The 24,330-nt window shown below is 40.2% G+C and overlaps 3 protein-coding genes across 4 annotated transcripts; 2 read left to right on the top strand and 1 right to left on the bottom strand.

Annotated features, from left to right (window-relative positions):
- Positions 1 to 679: 679 nt before the first annotated feature.
- actr5 (actin related protein 5) lies at positions 680 to 7,852 on the top strand. The gene is made up of 9 exons (XM_058084023.2): positions 680 to 1,070; positions 1,257 to 1,495; positions 2,387 to 2,556; positions 2,637 to 2,854; positions 2,994 to 3,158; positions 3,236 to 3,340; positions 4,258 to 4,397; positions 4,492 to 4,624; positions 5,405 to 7,852. Exons 1-9 carry the CDS (start codon positions 699 to 701, stop codon positions 5,684 to 5,686), a joined length of 1,824 nt encoding a protein of 607 aa, XP_057940006.2. The 5' UTR covers positions 680 to 698; the 3' UTR covers positions 5,687 to 7,852.
- Positions 7,853 to 7,906: 54 nt separating this feature from the next.
- Positions 7,907 to 10,482, top strand: ndufa4l2a (NDUFA4 mitochondrial complex associated like 2a). 2 transcript variants are annotated; one of them, XM_078797827.1, is made up of 5 exons: positions 7,907 to 8,120; positions 9,891 to 9,976; positions 10,106 to 10,166; positions 10,282 to 10,377; positions 10,413 to 10,480. In XM_078797827.1, the coding sequence occupies exons 1-4, from the start codon at positions 8,076 to 8,078 to the stop codon at positions 10,336 to 10,338; spliced, it is 249 nt and encodes an 82-aa protein (XP_078653953.1). In that variant the 5' UTR covers positions 7,907 to 8,075; the 3' UTR covers positions 10,339 to 10,377; positions 10,413 to 10,480. The 2 variants fall into 2 exon arrangements, with proteins under 2 accessions (XP_078653953.1, XP_057940010.1); XM_058084027.2 differs by having other exon boundaries at positions 7,910 to 8,120; positions 10,282 to 10,482.
- A 6,569-nt stretch (positions 10,483 to 17,051) lies between these two features.
- Positions 17,052 to 22,814, bottom strand: LOC131136783 (neurexophilin-4-like). The gene is made up of 2 exons (XM_058084026.2): positions 22,691 to 22,814; positions 17,052 to 18,169 (listed from the first exon to the last, which is right to left on the bottom strand). Exons 1-2 carry the CDS (start codon positions 22,745 to 22,747, stop codon positions 17,363 to 17,365), a joined length of 864 nt encoding a protein of 287 aa, XP_057940009.2. The 5' UTR covers positions 22,748 to 22,814; the 3' UTR covers positions 17,052 to 17,362.
- Between the last annotated feature and the right edge of the window lie 1,516 nt (positions 22,815 to 24,330).

Here is a 24,330-nt window from a genome sequence, read left to right as displayed (position 1 = left end):
TTGTAGTACAGGAAGTGGAAAGCAGCTATGAGCAACATTAGGACAGCAATACTATCTGATTGAATGCTTGGTAAGTGCTATGATTTTCCTACACCATTCCTGATATTATTCCATGTATGTTCTACAGCTATGATAATCTTATTTATATGATATCATAATGAATGGAATACATGCTAATACTTTTTGTGTTTCATCATTTACTGATATTACCTGTAGTGTTGATGATCACAATACATATTTTTGGCACTATTATGTATGTATTATTATATATAAATGTTGCCCCGATAGTAATCCACTCTATAATGTACTGGATAAGAGGTTTGCTAAGACTGCGCCCTCTGGTGGTAAATACAGGGATTTCCCACAAAAATAATAATAGGATAAGATGTATAATATTGTATGTACTGTAAAAGATAACATCTTTGCGTATTTGTCTAAAGGCTCATAATGAACTGTTGTAACAAATAAATAAAAAATACATAACGTTAAATATTTTAACGTCTTTAATTCCTTCTCAAAATAAAGACAAGTTATATTAAACAGTTTTATAATCGAATTAATGTATTTCAAATTATATTTATTTGGTAAACGTTTGTTTTCTTTCAAAATTTACAAATTGTTTCTGTTGGCGCAATCAGGAACAGAAACGATGACATGAAGTTTCTACTGGGGTCTATTTTGTTGTAACACCATCCAATATGGCCGCTCCACAGCAACCGGCGTGCCAAATTTTCTCATTCCGAGACTGCAAAGCTTCTCCGGATCCAATATTCAATCTCCCGGCCTCATGTGGGACGTCGACCCCTATCGTGATAGACAATGGTTCCTTCCAAACGAGGGCCGACTGGGCCACGGCGGACTTGGAGGCTCCACGGCTGCTTTTCAGGTCCGTGGCGGCGCGGAGCAGAGGGGCCGCCCGCAGCGAGACCCAGATTGGTAACGACATCCCCAACCTGGAGCCTCTACGGTGGCTGCTTAAGAGTCAGTTCGACCGGGATGTGGTGGTCAATTTTGAGATCCAGGAACTGATTTTTGACCATGTTTTTAGCCACTTGGGCATCACCTCGGAGGTTAGTGGCCCTCTATTGGTCACTTTATTCAGAATTCACAATTAAAAATGGCTTTTACACCTTAATTTATACAAAGGAGAACTTGGCTAATCACTAAACTTCTCTCAAAAGTGGAGAAAAACAAATGGCGGTGCATTCAAGTTAGCTTGGCTATTATCTTTGAACATCATCTACAATGTGTTTCAGGGTCGTGTGGAGCACCCCATCGTGCTAACCGAGGCGCCATGCAATCCTCTTCACTGCCGTCAGATGATGTCGGAGTTGCTGTTCGAGTGCTACGGCGTCCCTCATGTCTCTTACGGTGTGGACGCCCTGTACAGTTTCCATCGCGACAATAATCAGAGGAACCCACTCCATCCACGGACAGGCATCATTTTATCCTCAGGGTACCATTGTTCACACATCCTGCCTGTGATCGAGGGAAGGTGAGGATAATTTGTGAAAAAAATGTTCATATAGTTGACAGAATATATTCAAGAATACCAATTATGCTAATTTTTCGACACTTTGTATTGAGTTGTGTACACAATAACCCGCGCAGAACCGGTTTCAATTTTATTCCACTCACAGCCCGCCTCCGGACACGCCCACTCTGCTGTGATGTGATTGGTCACACGCTCAAAGTGCTTCCCAACAAACGAACCCCACTTTCTAATTTAGTGGGTATAAGAGTTGCCTATACAGAGGGAGCCTGTCCCTCTGTGACATCACAAAGGAACATTTTAACCACGCCTTCTGAAACCGAGCATTTTGATCCATCCCAAACTTTTTTCAGAACTCACTTCCAAATGCGCAAACCTCATTATCTGGAACTTTGGCATCGTTTAACACAAGAATACAACATTCTAACTACATTTATAGGTCAGAAAAGTAGAAAAAACATAATATGTAAATATGTAAATTATGTTAAATATGATTAATAAAACATTCATTCATTTTCTACCGCTTTTCCTCACAAGGGTCGCGGGGGGTGCTGGAGCCTATCCCAGCTGTCTTTGGGCAAGAGGCGGGGTACACCCTGGACTGGTGGCCAGCCAATCACAGGGCACATATAGACAAACAACCATTCACACTCACATTCATACCTATGGACAATTTGGAGTCGCTAATTAACCTAGCATGTTTTTGGAATGTGGGAGGAAACCGGAAACATGCAAACTCCACACAGAGACATGGCCGAGGGTGGAATTGAACCCTGGTCTCCTAGCTGTGAGGTCTCTGCGCGCTAACCACTCGACCACTGTGCCGTGCCGCCCATTAATAAAACAATGTATTTCTATTTATTTGTGAATTGAATTTCAATTGTTGTTCTCCAGGTTCGATGCGACGAACTGCAAGCGAGTGAATGTGGCTGGAGGTCAGGCAGCAGCTTACCTGCAGAGGCTCCTGCAGCTCAAATACCCTGGTCACTTGGCCGCCATCACGCTCAGCCGTATGGAGGAGCTCCTGCATGAGCACAGCTACACTGCTGTGGACTACCAAGAAGGTGCACCTTTCATAACATCTTCGTCAATAGATTAAAGCTTTTTATTTATTTTTAATATATATTTTTTTTAATGTATGCAGAGCTAGAAAAGTGGCGTAGCCCCGATTTCTATGAGCGCGAGGTCCACAGGATGCAGCTTCCCTTCTCGGGCAAGTTGCCCGGTGGCTGTGTGAGTGCTGAGGAGAGGCAAGAGAGGCGAGCTCAGCAGCTGAGGCGTCTTCAGGAGATCAATGCCCGGCGACGTGGAGAGAAACTGCAGCAGGATCAAGAAAGGCTGGACAGACTGATGGCCGTGCAGGTAAGAATTTCAAGGTCACGGTTCGGTTCTGGGAAGTATACATATCGGTACCTTGACCTCACTATTTGTATTGCGTATTGTATTGTATTGCTTTACAAGCTGGAGCCTACCCCGCTGTTGTGTTTTTGTGTATGTGCAGGAGCTGCTGGAGGACGGCCTGTTGGATCAGTTCCACAAGAGTCTAGTAGAGCTCAACATGGACTCGGCCGAGGAGCTCCAGTCATACATCAACAAACTCCAGCAGGCCGTGGAGCAGGGCAGACACAAGCTGCTGCACAGCGACGCCACCGAGGGAAAGACGGAGGTAAGGCGGGTGTCAGTTGGAGAAATGGCGAAATGGCTGTCATGTGACGTGTGGTGTTCTACCGATTTCCCTGCCAGGTGTCCGAGCTGGAGCAACCTATGGAGGAAGGCGACAGTATGGCAATGATGTATCCGGACTTCCCGGAGGACACCCTTCCGGAGAAACCTCTTAATGTAGTCCAGGTAGGGCACAACTTCCCAGATTTATGGTAATGGTTTTATTTCATTTGAACATGCATCAGATTACAATTGAATGCATCACATAATCAGTTCACAGTTCCACATGTCCAAAAGGAGTAGGAAGAAGCAAAGCTTATTAAATCCTACCCCTCCATCTGGTACTTTTACAATCACTAACTGTTACATTTGTTCACTTCCTGCTTTCCGTAATAGTTTACTTTTATAATCAGTAACTGTTTCACTTGTTCACGTCCTGCTTTCCATAATAGTTTACTTTTACAATCAGTAACTGTTACATTTGTTCACTTCCTGCTTTCCATAATAGTTTACTTTTACAATCAGTAACTGTTTCATTTGTTCACTTCCTGCTTTCCATAATAGTTTACTTTTACAATCAGTAACTGTTTCATTTGTTCACTTCCTGCTTTCCTGATTGAATTGAATTTAATTAACATCAACATTTTTAGGTGATTGGTTATTTTTATCCTTATGCATTATTTTAGCTGTTTGAAGATGAACTATATCAGCAAGTTGAAATATTTGTGATTTTAGAAATAAGGAGTTAGTATGTTCTCTGTAGGCGGCATTATGAATTATCCTTACTGACCTTTTTTGCAGTACATTTAGCGAGTGAAGATTGCTTTTATAGTTATTAGCCCATATTTCCACACAATAAGTAAGATATGGTAGATTTTGCAAATTTTGCTTTGTTCAATATTGAAATGTTTCTTGCCACCTTATGTTGTATATTTGTAATATGAGGCTTCCAGCTCATATTTCCATCTATTGTAATCCCCAGAAATTTATTTTCCTTCACGGTTTCAGTGTCTACACCGTCTATTTGTATTTGTTGAATTTAAGAAATAATAATGATAATTTCTGGAAAGCATTCATTGTTGACTTTCTGTGTTATTTTCCAGCCAGCCTTCAATATGGCAGAATATCATCAACTCTTTGTGGGCACAGAGCGCCTACGCTGCCCGGAGATCCTCTTCCAGCCCTCTCTGACTGGAGAGGACCAGATGGGACTGACAGAGACGCTTCAGTATGTGTTGTCCATGTAAGGCTGTTTACTAACATAAACCCGCCAAAAAAGCAGTAGTAGTTTTGCTATGAAATAGAAAGGTTGATAATCCTTCCTGTTGGGGTTTCAGGTACACTAAAGAGCAGCAGGAGGTACTGGTCAGCAACGTGTTCCTGACAGGAGGCAACATGCAGTATCCTGGCATGAAGGAAAGGATGGAGAGAGAACTCCTGGCCATAAGACCCTTTCAGTCGCACTTTAAGGTACAAACTAAACAACTCTAATTCATTTTTGTTTACTTTGTTGAATAATGTTGGAGCAGCAGTGGCTGAAGTAACTTCCTGATGTTGTTTTTTTAATCTCCACAAGATGGCAGTATTTGCTGTTGCTCAGCCTCCAGCAGCTTTATCGTACTCATGTGCTTTAATGTGAAAGTCATGTGCGTTACACAGTTTGCTCCTTTGCATTGGTTCTGTTGATGCTGTGTTGTGCAATACACTTGGTAATGGTAATGGTTTAATTTCATTTGAACATGCATCAGATTACAATTGAATGCATCACATAATCAGTTCACAGTTCCACATGTCCAAAAGGAGTAGGAAGAAGCAAAGCTTATTAAATCCTACCCCTCCATCTGGTACTTTTACAATCAGTAACTGTTACATTTGTTCACTTCCTGCTTTCCTAATATATTTTTTTAAAATTAATTAATTTAATTTAATCTAATTGAATTTAATATAATTTAATTTAGTTTAATTTAGTTTTGTTTTATTTTTTTTTCACGTACCGAAGTATGAGGTGATATGAGCATCCAATGACATAATGGGTACCATCGTAAATGTCAATATAGTGATATATATAGCACATCATGACTGGTTCAAGACTTCCTTACTCAATCCATTCCATAGATGATGGAATCTTCTCTTGTAGAGAAGTATTGGATGAGTATTAGTATTATATAGTATATAAATATTATTTTTAACTTTCTCATGTACTCCAAAAGCATCATTCAGGTGAACATATTTTGGTTCTTATTCTCCCAGGTGACAATGGCGTCACAGCCGGCCTTGGACGCCTGGTTGGGTGCCAGAGACTGGGCCCTGGAGCACCCCCCTAGCGGTGAAGATAAGGGCTGGATCAGTCGTCAGGACTACGAGGAGAAAGGAGGCGAGTATCTCGGCGAACACTGCGCCTCCAACGTCTTCGTCCCAATGAAGGTCAACAAAAATGGTCCGTCTCGGCCGGCCGAAGTTCCCATCGCCATGGTTACAGCAGCTCTGACAGCCTCTTCGTCTGCAGCTGATGTTGCCATGGTGACATCCTAAACTTACTTGTGATGAGTGTTTGTTGGTTTGAGTGCAAGGATCACACCAGGAAGCATATTTGAGCTAAAATGGACGACCTCGTAGTGAGGCTGTCATGTGATCTCTCCCAGCCAATCAGTACTTTATTTAAAATCTTTTTTTGTACATTTGTAAATATACTTTTTTTTTTACCGGTCAAGGGGCCGCACAGATAAGTCAATTACATAAGAACAGTGGAGCTATACTGTACTGTATTATTTCACATTTGGACATAAATCTGGAATATATATATACATTATAGACTATATATTATAGACTATAATGTGAGCTCTGGTGTCATTAAAAAGCTTGAATTGTGATCAGTGCAGATGAATAAGCTCCTCCAGTGCACGCTATTAAGGTAGCAGACATCTGCAGTCTAATAGTATTAAGCTGTATGAAAGTGTGCCACAGCTCAGGCTTCAAACCCTCTGCCAGCTTGTTCTGTTTGTCCTCAAGACACACACACACATACACACACACACACACACACACAGTAGGGGCATAGAGAGGCTAATCGTAGCCAAAGCAATCGTGTGACTGCAGGATGTTTGGCTCAAATGTAACGAGCGATTAAAAGAGGGGAAACAAGGTAATATTCATGAGCGCCTGAGGAAGTAAACATTTCTTTGTCTGCATTCCTGATGACGGGAGAGGAACAGTGCAGGTGCAAAATGGCTGAGGTCAAGTCCCATATTACCGTATTTTCCGGACTATAAGTCGCACTTTTTTTCATAGGTTGGCGGTTCCTGCAACTTATACTCCAGAGCGACTTATAAATGAAAAAACTCTTTATGTTACATAAACACTGGACACCTTTTCTGGTTATGTTTATTTTTTGTGTAGCTGAATAACCATTGTGTTAGCATATCTTACACCTATTCAGCCTGTTCTATATTCTTTTATTAATGTTAGAACTTGCCTTCCAAGAGGGCGTAATGTCGGTTTTGGTCAAGTAGTTAAATAAGTTAAAATAAATTAAAAATCTGACTTATACTTTAGTGTGACTTATGTATGTTTTTTCTGCCTAATTATGCATTTTTGGCATTGTGCGACTTATACTCCGGAGTCCAGAAAATACGGTATAAGACAACCTGTCATTGCCACATCATCACGTGGAGTGGGCGTGCCTGGAATTAAAACCGACCGTTTTGGAAAGCCAAGAAAATACTGCTGAATAGGTGCAGATTCTGGAAGATCTATAAATCTTTACGTGTGGGTTATTGTGTGTAGCTACTCTATAGGAGTCCACAACACAATACAAAGGCTGAAAATGAGCATCATCGGTATCCCTGCCTCATGTTTTGGAAAGCCAAGAAAATACAGCTGAAAAGGTGCAGATTTTGGAAGATCTATGAAGTTTTATGTGCGGGTTATTGTGTGTAGCTGCTCTATAGGAGTCCACAACTCAATACAAAGGCTGAAAATGAGCATCCCTGCCTCATGTTTTGGAAAGCCAAGAAAATACAGCTGAATAGGTGCAGATTCTGGAAGATCTATAAATCTTTACGTGTGGGTTATTGTGTGTAGCTGCTCTATAGGAGTCCACAACTCAATACAAAGGATGAAAATGAGCATCCCTGCCTCATGTTTTGGAAAGCCAAGAAAATACAGCTGAATAGGTGCAGATTCTGGAAGATCTATAAAGCTTTCTGAGTGGGTTATTGTGTGTAGCTGCTCTACAGGAGTCCACAACTCAATACAAAGGCTGAAAATGAGCATCCCTGCCTCATGTTTTGGAAAGCCAAGAAAATACAGCTGAATAGGTGCAGATTCTGGAAGATCTATAAAGCTTTCTGAGTGGGTTATTGTGTGTAGCTGCTCTACAGGAGTCCACAACTCAATACAAAGGCTGAAAATGAGCATCCCTGCCTCATGCTTTGGAAAGCCAAGAAAATACAGCTGAATAGGTGCAGATTCTGGAAGATCTATAAAGCTTTCTGAGTGGGTTATTGTGTGTAGCTGCTCTACAGGAGTCCACAACTCAATACAAAGGCTGAAAATGAGCATCATCGCTATCCCTGCCTCATGTTTTGTTTGTTCTTGCTGCTCTCAGTTGAACTACTGTTGCACACAAGCCTTCCCATTTCCTCTCGTTGGCTCCCAAAGGGCACAAAAGTGAGTGAAAGATCCTCGACTCTTTGCACCCTCACATGTTGTTATTACAGTACAAATACCGCTTTAAAAAAAAAGCCACAGTGACGAGAGAGCAGCTGTAATCAGATGGAAATGATCTGTTTCTCCGCCCCACTCCCTGCCTTGTTCCACCTCCTGATGCAGTGCAACAGGTCTTACATGTCAACTAACTACAATTACCTACAGGCTGTCAAACCAACAATTGCTATAATATTTGAGGAAATCTCATTTTGCAATGATATTTCGGACAGCGGTGGAGCATGCCAAGAAGCACCCTGGCGTAAGTAATCACAATTTATATTTTTCATACATTTGTCATTTTTGCATTTATGTCGCATTTATTGCTGTATTACTTACACATGCATGCATTTAACCTCATGGAAGTTGATTATAATTGCTGCAATTTTAAAGGACATGGAAACATATGATGTTGGGAAGCTTTGTGTTTGAATAGTTATCACAAATGACAATATGATATATGATAAAAATAACCGTCTGATATATTTGATATATCATTTGATTATATTTTATGAGGACTTTTTCCCAACATGCAGGATCTTCATTCCTGTGTCATTGTTATATGCAATATTATGAAAAATAATATGCAAAAATAATTTAAATGATACTTTTCTGAGGTTATGGCTTTGATTGATTTTTAATTAGAAGTTAAAAACAAGCAAAAGCCTTCAGCTTCTTAATGATGCCTTTACAAAATTAACACCAACTAATATGAGGATGATATTAAAATGCATTAACTCTAATGACGACGATACGAGTTTCCTTATCTCTTCACTTGTCAAAGCAAAGGATGAGTTTGGACAGTTAATCTCATTTGATCTGATTGCTTAAGCACTGTGTGTGTGTGTGTGTGTGTGTGTGTGTGTGTGTGAGGAAGGGGGGGCTTAAATAAGACTTTAAAAAAAAAGAGGCGCTCAACCAGCTATGTATGACCATTACAAAGAAACTGACAAAAATGATTTAGGAAAGTAAAAAAACTGCAAGTCTGCACCTGCAGGGGAGAGGATTAATTTTTTTTCAAGCTGCTCTGCTGACAGGGAGCTCTTATTTTGTGACGTTTTTTTTTCCTTCTTCCTGTCATTAGAAGCGAACTCTACTTTTTGGGGGGAATTTTGCTTGTCATTCACAATCCTTATTTCTTTCCCTTTTCTGTGCATGATAACGCGAGAAAATTTGTTAATTTCAGCTAGCTTACAATGCTGTCATTGGATACACCTACTTGGGAATGCTAATGGGTAGTTTTGTTGTTGTTTTTGGACATATTTTTGGAAGAATTGTATTAAGCAGGGGCGTCACTAGGTTCTGAGGACAGGGTGGGGGTGGGGGGCTTAGCCCACTGGAGATGCACAGGATATGAATGAATGTAGTAGACATTAAAAAATAAATAAATAAAATAACGAACAAACCAGGATTTGTCAGATTTTTTTTTTAAATAAATAAATAAATATATTTTTTAGGGGGGCTGAAGCTCCCCCTAAAAACTTGATTTTTTTTTTTACAAAAAAAAATGTCTGACAAATTTCATATAATAGGGCAAAAGCAGGCTAATAAGCAAGCCAACAAGCAGGCTAATACTAGCCTACTACTAGTACTAGCATACTACTATCTGAAGCCCCCCCTAAAATAGGCCTAATGATGCCACTGGTATTAAGTATAGGCTGCACGGCGGACGAGTGGTTAGTGCGCAGGCCTCACAGCTAGGAGACCCGAGTTCAATTCCACCCTCTGTGTGGAGTTTGCATGTTCTCCCCGTGCATGTGTGGATTTTCTCCGGGTACTCCGGTTTCCTCCCACATTCCAAAAACATGCTAGGTTAATTGGCGACTCCAAATTGTCCATAGGTATGAATGTGAGTGTGAATGGTTGTTTGTCTATATGTGCCCTGTGATTGGCTGGCCACCAGTCCAGGGTGTCTCGCCCGAAGACAGCTGACCCTCGTGAGGATAAGCGGTAGAAAATGAATGTCTTAAGTATTATTAGTATAAAATTGTATGATTATTTTTCTAACAAATTTCTATATTTGTCCCCTCAGCTGATCCCCCAGTTCTTCTTCATCTGTTTGGGAATGGGTGGGGCTTCTCTTTACCTGATCCGATTGGCCAAAGGACCTCATGTGACGTAAGGACGCACTCAACATGTCCTAAAACTCTCTTTGGTGTTGTTCACAAGACCTGACTTGTCACTTACTACATATTCCATACTAGTCTACTACTTGACAACAATATTCTTCATCATGTGTGTTTCTAGCTGGGACAAGACCAATAATCCAGAACCCTGGAATAAACTTGATCCCACATACCAGTATAAGGTGATTTAGTACAAATGTATATACACTACACAGTACTATATACATACTGTCTGTATATATACAGCATATACATTAACAATCCATCTAAAACTCCCTTTTCTCTGTCTGTTATTAGTTTGTGGCTATCACTACTGACTACAAGAACCTGAAGAAGGAGGGACCAGAGTTCTGAATTTGGCCACCATCCACCACTACCAAGTAACTCACTAACTGTATCCACTTTCATTTCAATCCCAAATAAGCGGCAGTATATATAACATTACGGTCACTGTGTTCATCTCAAGGAATAAAATACAAAAATGAATATGACAAAGTGTTGTTCATTAAGGAGATAAGAAAAAGAAGAGATTCATTCATTTTCTACCGCTTATCCTCACAGGGGTTGCGGGGGTGCTGGAGCCTATCCCAGCAGTCTTCGGGCGAGAGGCGGGGTACACCCTGGACTGGTCACCAACCAGCCAATCACAGGGCACATATAGACAAACAACCATTCACACTCACATTCATACCTATTGACAATGTGGAGTCGCTAATTAACCTAGCATGTTTTTGGAATGTGGGAGGAAACCGGAGTACCCGGAGAAAACCCACGCATGCACAGGGAGAACATGCAAACTCCACACAGAGATGGCCGAGGGTGGAATCGAACTTGGGTCTCCTAGCTGTGAGGCCTGCATGCTAACCACTCTGCGCCGTGCACTTCTGTTTATTCATTCATTAATTCATTAATTTTCTACCGCTTATCCTCACGAGGGTCGTGGGGGGTGCTGGAGCCTATCCCAGCTGTCTTTGGGTAAGAGGCGGGGTCCAACCTGGACTGGTGGCCAGCCAGCCAATCACAGGGCACATATAGACAAACAACCATTCACACTCACATTCATACCTATGGACAATTTGGAGTCGCTAATTAACCTAGCATGTTTTTGGAATGTGGGAGGAAAATCGGAGTCCCCGGAGAAAAAACCATGCATGCACGGGGAGAACGTGCAAACTTCGCACAGAAAATGGATGAAAAAAAGTGAAATTGAACTTGGGTCTTCTATCTGTGAGGCCTGCATGACAACCACTTGACCACCGTGCGGCCCAAGAATAATTCACATTTATAGTATTAATTTACAACACCTAAATCAAAGTTCCTTCTTCATATCCCAAAATGCCGTAACAAAAATGCTCACACGCTCGGAATGTTAGCAGGTTTAAATGTCATCCCTGAGGGACACCCACACGCCGTGTCAAAGCAACAGTCAGGTCGTGAGAACAGGCTCGCAGATGTGACGCGGATGAGGCTAGTATTTGTTTACCGATGCTGCTCCAGCGTCTCTGCGGACGTGCGTCCTTGCGTGTTGTTTGTATGCAGAGGATGAGGCTGAAAGCTGCTCCTGATCTTTGACCTGCGCTTCAGCTGGTGAGTCTCTGTGGACGGAACACATTCCTGTGGAAAATTAAAAAAAAAAAAAAAAAAGGGATAGACTTAGTTTGGACACAAAGCAGCAAGGAAACAAAGGTCTGGTTGTTTCTTGGCCAAAATGAATATTAGACGCTTCAGTAGGCAACAACAGCAGCATGGCCTTGTGTGCAGTTTTCATAGGAGAAATACAGTAGCTTGAAAATAATATATAATAACACATTCAATATTTACATCAGCACATCTGAGTACACATTAAGTACATCTGAGAATTTAAGATATACTTCATCCATATATATACCTCCATAAAGAGGGAGGAGAGAAGGCTTTAACACAGTTGAGTGTAACCTTAAAGTTAACCTATTATGCTTTTTCTATATTACATATTAATATATTTAGAATATTGTATTCTCGTGTTAAACCATGCCAAAGTTTCTGATAATTACGTTTCTGCATTTGGAAGTGAGCACTGAAAGAAGTTTGGGATGGCTCAAAAAGCTCGGTTTCAGAAGGCGTGGTTAAACTGTTCCTTTGTGTTGTCACAGAGGCGCTGACTTTGTTATTTGGTTCATAGTTAGGAAGCACTTTAGTTGTGTGACCAATCACAACAGAGTAAAAACTCGCCGGCTTCGGCCTGGTCTATTCTTGGCAGAGGCTAACCCTAACCCAGTTAATTAACAGTTAATAATTAAAAACAACGATTAATTAATTAAAGTTGATTGTTAAAATCTGGCTGTAGGATATATTTTTTACTGTTCCTTTTTTCTCAGGGAGGATGAGTAAGAGAAACCACAAGTATACCATCAAAGGTTCCTTCTATTTGGCGATGTAGAGCAGGGATGCTGGTGGAAAACAAGTAAGATGCCTGGATTAGCCTGCTGCTGTGTTTAATGTAACGTGTCCCACGAGGAGGCATCCATGGAGCGACTTTCTGTTTGGACAAAAAAGCACAACTTTTAAAAACCTGTCATAACATCATGCAGGCATATATAAATAAGTGAATTTCTCATCACCGGTTGAAGTCTTAAGGTAAGCATCTCCTGCTTATGTTTCCTGCTGTGATTTCCCATTTATGTTTATTTATTAAACAGGAAATGACTTCAAACAAAACCTAGCCTGCTCAGTGGCCAGTGATTTTACAGCAGGTTCTTGCTCTTTGGTTGCAGCTATCTCATATCTCTCTTATTTTCTCTCCACAGTCCTATGTTGTCGTTGTAATGAGAGGAAATGAGGAGGAAATACCAGCAGTGTAAAACACAGCTTTGTGTTCTTATCTTCAACAAGAGTATTTTTTTAAACAAAAAAAAGGAGTTGTTTTTTTAAACCATACAATGTTTGGAAAGAAATTATTTTGGAAAAATAAGCTTATATATATATAAATTAAACAGGTTTACAATTACTCCTTAAAACAGAGTTTTCATAATTTAATAAATATTATATTATTATATATACTCTAATATAATAATACTATTATTATAATTATATTATAATAAATTAAATTAAATATTTAATTAATTAATAAACACCAATTAATACATACCAATACAAATTGAGTGTGACTGCGAGTGTTTTTCAACCTTTTTTTTCAACCACTGCACGTTTTTTACATTGGAAAAACCTTGCTGCACACTACTAAACACCTCACATGCATCACTAAGTCTATTGGAGGAACGAGGTAATCAGCCACGTGTTGCCACACGGACGAATATTACATTGCTCTGCCAGTCTTTACACCGTTGAAACTGGACAATGACATAGTATTTGAAGAAAAAAATATTAATAAATGTTATTTTGTTTTAAAAAAAAATATATTGGATAATACCTAACGGCACACTTGGCGATTTCTGAGAAATCCCACAATGGTTGAAAATCGCTGGTGTCGTCAAATTGTCCACAAAATGAGGTCAGGAGGTCCTAGCAATGGTAAGGGCAAACAGCTTCACCTGCTGGACAAACAATGCAATGTACAATCCTTGAAATCAAGCCTACAAGATGAGATTGCGTCCTTCTAGCAACATCTCTCACTCTAATACTTAATTCCATTGTTAAATTCAAAGTTTGAGTAAACATCATTATGATATTTGGTCATTTGTAAAATTAAACTTAATTAATGAAAATGTAGGGCAGCACGGCGGACAAGTGGTTAGCGTGCAGGCCTCACATGGACATATGCACATACACATGTTTTCATTACTGTCTCTCCATTCACATATAATAATAATAATAATAATAATAATACATTTAATTTGTATAGCGCTTTTAAGGGTACTCAAATACGCTTGACAGTAGAGAAAAAGAAATAAAAATAGAATTGAGTAAAAACAGAGTAAAAGATGCATTCAAATACAATATCCATACATTCATTCAGAGCTAAAACAAGGCTAAAAGTATTATTTACAGTATTTATTTATCCATTTACAGATGCATACAATGTATTTCCATTCACACACACATCTAATATAAGCATTCACATACACACATTAATAATAATCACAATAATTATCTTCCTATAGGGCTGCACGGCGGTCGAGTGGTTAGCACGAGTTCAGTTCCACCCTCGGACATCTCTGTGTCGAATTTGCATGTTCTCCCCGTGCATGCGTGGGTTTTCTCCGGGTACTCCGGTTTCCTCCCACATTCCAAAAACATGCTAGGTTAATTAGCGACTCCAAATTGTCCATAGGTATGAATGTGAGTGTGAATGGTTGTTTGTCTATATGTGCCCTGTGATTGGCTGGCTGGCAACCAGTTCAGGGTGTACCCCACCTCTCGCCCCTTGTGACACTTGTGAGGCTAATCAGTAGAAAATGAATAATGAAAATATACCTAATGTTGGTGTATAAATACAGCATGCATGCATAAAACTTGTAAAATGGAGTCCAATTAATGCAGGGGTGCAAGTGTCAAGTGTCAGTTTGATGAACATATGGTGAAATGGAAATGCAAGATCCCCCCACCCTATTCCCCTCTCGCTGTCATGGCAGTCAATTTTTGTCACTTGTCTTCCAACCTGCCAAGGATGCCTCAGCCTTTCCACTGGGAATGATGAAACGTCTTCCCGAGTGACGTGAAAAACCAACTAACTCACTAACTCACAGCAGCAACTTTTAAAAAGATTTTACTTAAGATGTACTAAATAATTCATTGTTTTTCCACACTATAACAACAGTTAACTTCTTTCTACACACAAATAAATTAAGAATGTAAAAAAAAACATGCAAAGTGAAGTCTTGTGCAAGCAATTAGGCTTTAAATAGACTAGAATAATTGTGTTGTTGTTGTTGTGTGATTGCCAAACAAGCTTGTTCCAAAAAACACTTTCATCACTCCACATTATAATGCTTGGCACCGGAGGGGGGGGGGGTGTGTTGGAAACAATGGAGTGGGACTAATGGCCTTTGAAGTTCTAAAAAAAAAAAATCAGCTGAATAAAAAAAAAAGGCAACAAATGTGCTGAGATTATAGGCAAAGTGGTAAATGCTAACGGCTTGTTTGCTCTGTTCAGCTGGTAGTTTTGTCCGCCTTTACACTCAATTATTGTTCCACAAGCCTTTCATCTTTTATTGCGTTTTATGTCTTTTGTAATACGGGAGGCGACCGTCTGGAGATGTTTTCCTCCTTTTGCCGACCTCAGTTGCCTAATCAGTGCTATCACATCCACGGTATGGCTATCTTGTCAGGAAACGACTCAATCAAAGTCTTGTCTCTTAAACACTGATTAATTTATTTTGTAATGATATACAGTATATATATATCTGTATATATACATATAGAGAGAAGACAGTTATTCCTCATACCTCAAAGGGGCCCATGAAAAAAAAAATCACCAATCACCAAATGTTGGTTAAAAAGGAGTGAGATGTATGCTAACACAACATGCTAATACTTTGCTAGCTTATTTCATTACCTGCTCATTCATTACCAAGTTCATTCATTCATTACCTAATGTTGGGCACATTACTTTAAAAAAGTAATTAGTTATAGTTACTTATCCAAAAAAGTAACTGAGTTACTCCACTGCAAAAGTAACTAGTTACCAGTAAAAGTAACTATTGCCCGCTCCCTCCCCCCACAGCAAAGGCGGGTACCATTACAGAGGTTTGCATTTATTGCAGTGACAGGTGTTTCTGTGGGTTTGAGTTGCTCACACAAGACGTGAAAAAAGTTTTTTTTCGGGGCATTAATGTGTATTTTACCTTTGACATCAACGAGGTTTAAGTAGTATCTGTACTTCCATTTTGTAAACGCTGTCTTCTCACTAGAGTCCTCCTCACTCGCCATGTCAGCTATCGCATTTTGGACTTGCTCTAAACACCCGCCCACTCAAGTTCTCTGATTGGCTGAAAACGTAATCTTATTAAACTTTATAGCCAATCCTAATTGCTTATGTGCTCTAAACACCCGCCCACTTAAGTTCTCTGATTGGCTGAAGACGCAATCTTACTAAACCTTAGCCAATCCTCACTGTTGCTAATACGTCAGTAAGAAAAGTACCTATTGGCCGGATTATGTCAACTGCTAAATTGCATATAGTTTGAACGTGACGTAACAAATGATGTAGGAAAAAAAGCATAACATTGCAGGAGAGATACAAAAGTGAGTAAAACTGAGCTCATTCTTGGTTTGTTTATTTAAAATTGGCCTATATTTTATATTTACACAGATCGTTCTCCCATAGCGCACAGGCCTCACAGCTAAGAGACTGGGGTTCAATTCCCGGCTCAGCCATCTCTGTGTGGAGTTTTCATGTTCTCCCCATGCATGCGTGGGTTTTCTCCGGGTACTCCGGTTTCCTCCCACATTCCAAAAACATGCTAGGTTAATTGGCGACTCCAAATTGTCCATAGGTATGAATGTGAGTGTGAATGGTTGTTTGTCTATATGTGCCCCTGTGATTGGCTGGCCACCAGTCCAGGGTGTACCCCGCCTCTCGCCTGAAGACAGCTGGTATAGGCTCCAGCACCCCCCGCAACCCTTGTGACGATAAGCGGTAGAAAATGAATGAATGCAGGTGGATCACAAGCATGATGCTTGGGTTAGCCTGCTGCTGTGTTTAATGTAATTGTCACTTAATTTCATACTCCTATTCATGACAAAGGAATAGATCACATGTTTCCCGTGAGCTGGTCCACGTCGCGACGGTCATTGTTCAGGTATGAATGTGAGTGTGAATGGTTGTTTGTCTATATGTGCCCTGTGATTGGCTGGCCACCAGTCCAGGGTGTACCTCCGCCTCTCGCCCGAAGACAGCTGGGATAGGCTCCAGCACCCCCTGCGACCCTTGTGAGGAAAAGCGGTAGAAAATGAATGAATGAATGGTTTTAAGAAAACATGGTCTAATTATGGTCCAAAATCAGTGGAGCCAGTTGAGGCCACAAATCCCGACAAGGTCTGGCGCCACCAACAGGAAGTAAAAAAAAAAGTAGGTTTATCCGTGCAACTAACAATATGACAAACTTATGCACTTTGTACGGCTTTGTCCGTATGGTCAACGTTTGTGTTGTGTTTGTGTTGATGTCAGATTTCGGTATTGTCATCACAACTACGTTCTCCACAAACAAACAAAAAAACGCAGCAAATTGGGGAAGCACATGGCGAAAAAAATCGACCATGCGATTGTGACCTAGGTTCTAAGGGAAAACCGAATACATTTAAGGCTACGTATAGGATTGTTATAGAATTCCTGGGGTCCACTCTTGTAACACCAAGGTGATTCACTACAAAAACCCCCGATTGGACACCATGCTTCATCTCCAAGATAGCTTCCAGTCAGTCATTGTCTGGATACCAGTCATCCAAAGTGCTGCTGGTTCTGCTCAACCTGGAAGTTGCGGTCTGGGCAAACCTTCTGCACCAGTCTATAGTCTGTCCCGGTGAAGGCGATGAAAATGCATATGACCTTAAACGGTTTGGCACAGATCCACGCTGCCTGCGATTGGGTGTTTTCCGAGTAGCAGGTTTGACCCGGGTCGTACATGCAGGGCTTGGTTTTCTTGGACCGATTGGTTCTTTGGTACTCCACACGGCAGTTGAGCTCAGTCATGACCATCAAGTCCTGCTGCTGTTTGGGAAAATCTGGAGGGGTCGAACCGGTGGATTGAAACTGGGATGCTAGATCTGGTAATAGGACGGATTGAGTGCTTGGAATTCCAGGATCCAGAACCTCCAAAGCAAGCGCTTTAGATGGCGGCACAATGCTAACGGTGATATTCCCCAAATGCGAGGAGTTGTGACGGAAATAGACGCTGAACGTGCCGTTGATGTGATCCACAATCTTTCCGGTCACTAGTAGGCTAAATTTCAGCGTTTTCACATTGAAGTAAAAGTCGCCCCAACCCAAAATCTTCTTAGACTTGGTAGACACTTTTGGATGAGGCTTAGATTTGGACGGAGGGTTGTACAGATGTTGATCAAGGGAGAAGTTCCGAGGCCACCCGTACGGGCCAAGAGAGCCGTACGCCGGGGTTTTATATTTGGTGGAGATGATCTGTAAGTCCTTGGAGATGTGTTTGACCTTCAAAGACGCTCCAACAGCGTCTACTCTTCCTTCTTCATCTGCTTGCTGTTGTTGGCTTGAGGCTTTGGTTGTTTCTTGGATCTGCGGAGAACCAAACATGAATTATCTCAATGATTGTTTCACGATGTCGCGACCGTAGAGCGGTCCAGAGGTAATCGATTCAAATCATGACACTGTGTAATGCCGGTGATTAAATTGGCTGTGATCAATAGGTCGTCTCCTTCAGGAGTCTTTGTCAACCTGTCAATCAAAATACTCAGGCTGAACATACACTCATGATAAATATTTTAGAATTTAGAAAACAGTTTCTGTTTTTTTTTGTATTTACTGTTTCTTACAGGGGTGGCACGGCGCTCGAGTGGTTAGCGCGCTACGAGACCAGGGTTCAATTCCACCCTTTGTGTGGAGTTTGCATGTTCTCCCCGTCTACTCCGGTACTCCGGTTTCCTCCCACATTCCAAAAACATGCTAGGTTAATTGGTGACACTAAATTGTCCATAGGTATGAATGTGAGTGTGAATGGTTGTTTGTCTATATGTGCCCTGTGATTGGCTGGCCACCAGTCCAGGGTGTACCCCGCCTCTTGCCCAAAGACAGCTGGGATAGTGGTAGAAAATGAATGAATGAATGAATGTTTCTTACAGTCGTATAATACTATAATATTATAATACTATAATAATAATAATAATACTATATAGTACGGTATAATACAACCTGCATACATGTAACATATTATTATTGTTATTAGAAATACATATATATTGGTTCAACTACACAGATTTTACATGTTCAGCCATACTTTTATGTTCCTAGCCCTTTAAAAAGTCAATTTCTGGTGACATTTTCTAATATTAAAGGGCACCAATGATGCTTATTCCTATTTTCTGACCTTTAAATGTAGTTAGAATGTTGTATTCTGGTGTTAAACGATGCCAAAAGTTTCAGATAATGAGGTAGCCGATGGCAGTGGGCGAAATCGCGTTTATTATTAGCTCTAGTGGTGTGTCTGTCATGAACGAACGTGTTAAAATAACTAGTTCTTTTCTGTGAACGGAATGAACGAGGTCACCGCGCCTAAAATACCCGTTCAGTTTGTTCAGTTGCAAATGCTTTGTTTTTTTTTTTATTGGCTGGAGAGTCAGTTCACCGTTCCTTTTGCAGGGCGGGAGTATCTGCGTGCTTTCCTGTCTTATTCAATCGTCGCGCTTCGCTCTGTGGGTGGGTGGGGTTAGCTGACTGAAAGACCGAGAGTTTTACACTGTCGGGACCTCGTTCATTCCGGTCACAAAAAAGAACTAGTTCTTTTGACCTGTTCGTTCATGACAGACACACCACTAGTCATCACGTGTTGTTGCGCTGTTGAGTCGGACCGAACGTGAACATGAGTGAACGAACTGTAATTCTGCTTATACTGTTTTATACTGTTTTGTAATTGTAAAATATATATCAAAAATAATAATGATAATAAAAATTAGTGAACGAACTGACTCAACACGGCTGACCGGGTCTAGGCACAGGGGGGAGATCACAGGCTAACGACCAATTCACCGAAATTACCGAAACGAACGGATCTTTTTATTGAATGAACCGGAATGAACGGGTTTGCCCACCACTAATCTCGTGTGGTTTATTAACGCTTAAATAGCTAGCGGCACAAACCGGAAGTGCTTCTTATCCCCTCGGAAATGTGACCAACCACAGCAGAGTGGGCGTGTCTGGAGGCGGGCTGTGGGTGGATTACATTAAAACAGACCGTTTTCAGCTAAATAGGTGCAGATTCAGGTGCTTTTCTATGCTGGCCATATCGTAGTAGTAGTAGCCGAAGAATTAGCATAATATGCCCCCTTTTAAGAGTATTACACCTGTTTTGTGTGTCTTTTAATGTTGGAAATGTCATTGCATCATGTTTACAGAGAATACCATTATGAATACTAGTATATGTACAGTCACCATACAAAAATAGCAAAGCTGACACCAAATACATTATTCACTTCCACTTGTCAGACTCCAACTCCTCTCATTAAAAACTCCAATTTTAAGTAAAACACGTGGCTGCAGTGAGGGAGACAGCTTCAACTTTTTAATGTGAGGCAAAACTTTTCCCCCCTAAAACTTTGTATTCTTATATTTCTGGGGGGGAGAACAGCTCCCATGCAGGATGTCATTCAGCGACATCCCTTCCAGCCACCTCGACCACGCTGTCACAGTTGTTGTCTTTGTGTCACAGGCACTGCAGCGACAATATACTGTATGCGTGCTGCTCTCGGCTAGCCCAATTAGAGCCTTTCAGTGTGACAGCCATGTCAGTGCCTCTGTGACAGCCTACCAGCACAAGTGATGGTGGAATAAACACCTGAGGAAACCCAAATACCAGAGGGTCTGAGATATGTAATTATTTCCAGAATGATTTGGTCACTGGCTGTAAAAACTGCATATAATTGGCCTCAAACCTGACTGCAATAACTAAATTTCCACAAATTGAATATTTTTGTACATATGATTTTCTAAATATGTTTTGAATTATTATCAGAGTCCTGCAGACATGAAATAACACCCCTATAGTCAACTTTATATTCCTATGATTCTTTCTTTACAACACATTGTTAATGCAAAGGGTACAGGATCACTGCAGGGACATAGCTTTAAGGAAAGCATGTTTGCGAGCTAACTAGTTAGCTTCCAATTTATTTATTCTAACCTTAACAGGGAACTACACTTTTTTTTATTTTGTCCATGTTCACAATGCTTATGTAAAACAGGAATTTATTTCCCTTTTATGTGCATTTTAACAAAAAAAAGGTTAATATGAGCTAGCTAACAATGTGTGATACACATTGAAGTGTGATCACAATTGTTTAATTAATGTATTTTATTGTCAACAGTTCGTATAAAACAGTCTTACTTTGTACATACGAGGTGTAGTAATAAGTACTCGCCAGCAGGGAGCAGTGTGACAACTCGCCTGGTTTCCAACGCTTTACGTCAGTTATTCTACTTGACGAACTTCCTTTTTTTGCTTAGCAACATGAACGACAGACGTGACGTTGGCTGTGTCTCATTAATATCTCTGGTTTTCAGGTGGGTGGAACAGTAAATTGAGCCAGGTATGAAAATTCACTATTTATATTATTATAAAACGTTGCAATGCACAATAATGATGTTGTTATTAATATACGAAAAAATATATGTGTGGAAAGGAAGCAGCTTAACGTTTGCACGCGCCGACGCCATCTTGTGCCAATTAAGCCATGTTTGAAAAGAGTTGGAGTTATTTTTTCTTTTTATGGAAGTAATAAGTGAAATATATAAGGGTTATAAATAACTTGGTTAAAAAGAAAGCAAGAACACGTTTTGAAGAGTAAGCTATTTAAGGTAAAGAGAAAATTAAGATGAGGCACTGAAGAACCAATTGTGAATGGTAGAAGCTAGGCTATGCAAGGTAACATAATACAATGTTGTCATTGTTTATTGAATATTCCATTTGTTGTACATTCTGATTTGTTAATTTTTGACTAATAATGGGCCATTGTCAACCATGACACAGTGCTCATTTATTAATTACATGTTGAAAAAACACAATAGAGTGAAGGAGCTGATGAACAATCTATTTCCATTTAATGGTTGGTTGCACTAAATTGTTTAGTCCAATTTTTTTTAGTCTCACTCACATTTCTTCTTTCTGCTATTTGAAACTCTACCTCATTAACATCCAACAGTGCAAAATGTAAATTCTTGCAATTTTTCAACAGGTCTTTTGATCACTACTGTATATCCACTTCTGTTTGTACATTTGAATTTTTTATAATTGCTGTAATCAATGTTAATACAGGTTGCTCATTAATTCACTATTCTTCAAAATGTTCTTATCAAGAAATATTCCAGGAACCCCATCATTGAATGTCTAAAAATGACAAAATGATTGTATAATGAACTGAAACACACTGAACTAAAACAGCATCAAAATGGTGATATATAATAACTAAATAAACACGTTCTCACATGTGTTCCTCCAGAACAAAAGGCAGTAATATCTGTAAATAATACCAACTTAAGTCTTTCATGACAATGCAGGTGTCATTGAAGTACAAGTGAACAGTTTTGGCCCCAGTGTTGACCCCTGGGGTACCCCACACATAATATTTAAACTTGCAGATGTGTGTTCTCCTAGCTTTACATATTGCTTCCTGTCAGGTAAGTAGCTTTTGACCCAGTTCAAAACTAATCCTCTGATTCCATATCTTTCTAATTTTATTATTAGGATGTCATGATTGATTGTATCAAAGGCTTTTGTCATATCCATGAATACTGCGGCTGCACACTTCCTATGATCCGTAGCATTGGTGAATTCCTCTGTAATTTCAATAAGCGGCATAATATACAAGCAATTTTGTAGATCTATGTTTATGCTAAATAGTGAAAATGTTTGATTTATGGAGAAAGCATTTCAGAGAGTATATTTTGTCCACTATTCAGTCAATGTAAGTGTGTTATTGTTTTTGTCCAAATATGCCACTGGGCTGAAGCTCAAATCCGAAAAGTCCAATGAATCACAGCAACATTGCCTTCATCATCAGGAGTAACAATCCGACCAGGTGTACTCACCGCAGAAGAAAAAAGCCACAAGCAGGTGACGGTCAGCTTCCAACACAAAGGCTTCATCTTGGACCGGCAAACATCCGTTCAGTGGACTCAAGGAGGATGCTTTCACTGAGAGCCTCCAGAAGAACTACAGGACATTCTGCAATGAGAGCCCCCTCCTCCTACCCCCAAAGTGAGCTACTTCTCCCTCAACGAGCACACATACAGTCCACACACATCTCTCGTGTGCTCAGTCTGACAGCAACCCACTGTCATTGAAAACATTTAAAACCACCATGAGCCTGCTAAAGTGGATTCATCCAAATAAGAGGATTTGTACAAATGATACTGACAAGTCAGCTAATATTCTGACAAATCCTAAACATCCATATTCGTGGAAAGTCATTACATTAGCAACAAACAGACAAGATTTTTTTTTAAAGCTGGACATATAACTATAATGTTAAAAAAATTTAATTGTACTTTTCTTTCAATTAATGTTAAAATCTCATCTTTTCTCATAGACCCAATCTGATGTATATATGACGAGATGTGACACAACTGGAGCCTATCCCAGCTGTCTTCGGGCAAGAGGCGGGGTACACCCTGGACTGGTTGCGAGCCAGCCAATCACAGGGCACATATAGACAAACAACCATTCACACTCTCATTCATACCTATGGACAATTTGGAGTCGCCAATTAACCTAGCATGTTTTTAGAATGTGGGAGGAAAACCGGAGTACCCGGAGAAAACCCACGCAAAACATGCAAACGCCACACAGAGGGTGGGATTGAACTCGGGCCTCGTAGCTGTGGGGTCTGTGGGCTAACCACTCAACCGCCGTGCAGCCGGGGGAAACTATATATAATAGTATAACAATATACTGTAATGTATAAAAAAGGTACATGTATAAACATGTACCAATATGAGTTTTTAAAAATCAGTTTTCCGATTTTTTTAAACCTTATTAATAAGTATACAAAACAGTAGCAGAAGCCAAAAAGCTAAAAAAAAAATCTAATAACATGACACACATCTAATTTTTTTTTATGTAGTCCACCCACTGCCTGCCTCCAGGCATGCTCACTCTGCTGTGATTGGTCACACTTCCAAGGGCATAAGAAACACTTCCTGTTTGTGCTGCAGCTTTTTGTTGCCTGAGTAGACTATAAGCTGGATGCAGTGTTCCACGTCTTTCAGAAAAATATGTTTTTTGCTCCTAAATTTGCATTTATGAATGAAAGATTTGGACAGATTTTTAATTTTAGAATGCTCTGTTATTCATTCTTAGAACACCTTTTCACATAGCAAAACAAAATCACCATCAAAGTCCATAATCAATAATGAATCTGTAGATTTTTGGAGTGTGGGCAGTGCCAAAAAAAGATGTAAAACAGTCTCTGGGTGGTCTCAGCAAAAAGATCAGTCCATATTAATAGCTCTCATAAATTTGGTCATGTAGTGATTAGAAGGATTGAAGGATACTTTCTTATACTTGATAGTCATTAAGTACTTGTGCGGTATCTTCCAGTCAATGTCATACACAAAACTCGTTGCATCTGAGCAAGGCATTAACAGTGGCCCTGCTATGACGTCAACTTCCCACTGATGTCCTCCTGCTTCCTCTAGTGGCCAGGGGCAGCATTACAGCGTCATCCACC

The sequence above is a fragment of the Doryrhamphus excisus genome, linkage group LG17, assembly GCF_037039965.1.
Source record: "Doryrhamphus excisus strain RoL-2023G ecotype Guam linkage group LG17, RoL_Dexc_Guam_v1.1, whole genome shotgun sequence".
In the NCBI taxonomy this organism is placed as follows: Eukaryota; Metazoa; Chordata; class Actinopteri; order Syngnathiformes; family Syngnathidae; genus Doryrhamphus; species Doryrhamphus excisus.
The sequence above is the reverse complement of the archived record's forward strand: the minus strand, read 5'-3'. Positions and strand labels throughout refer to the sequence as shown.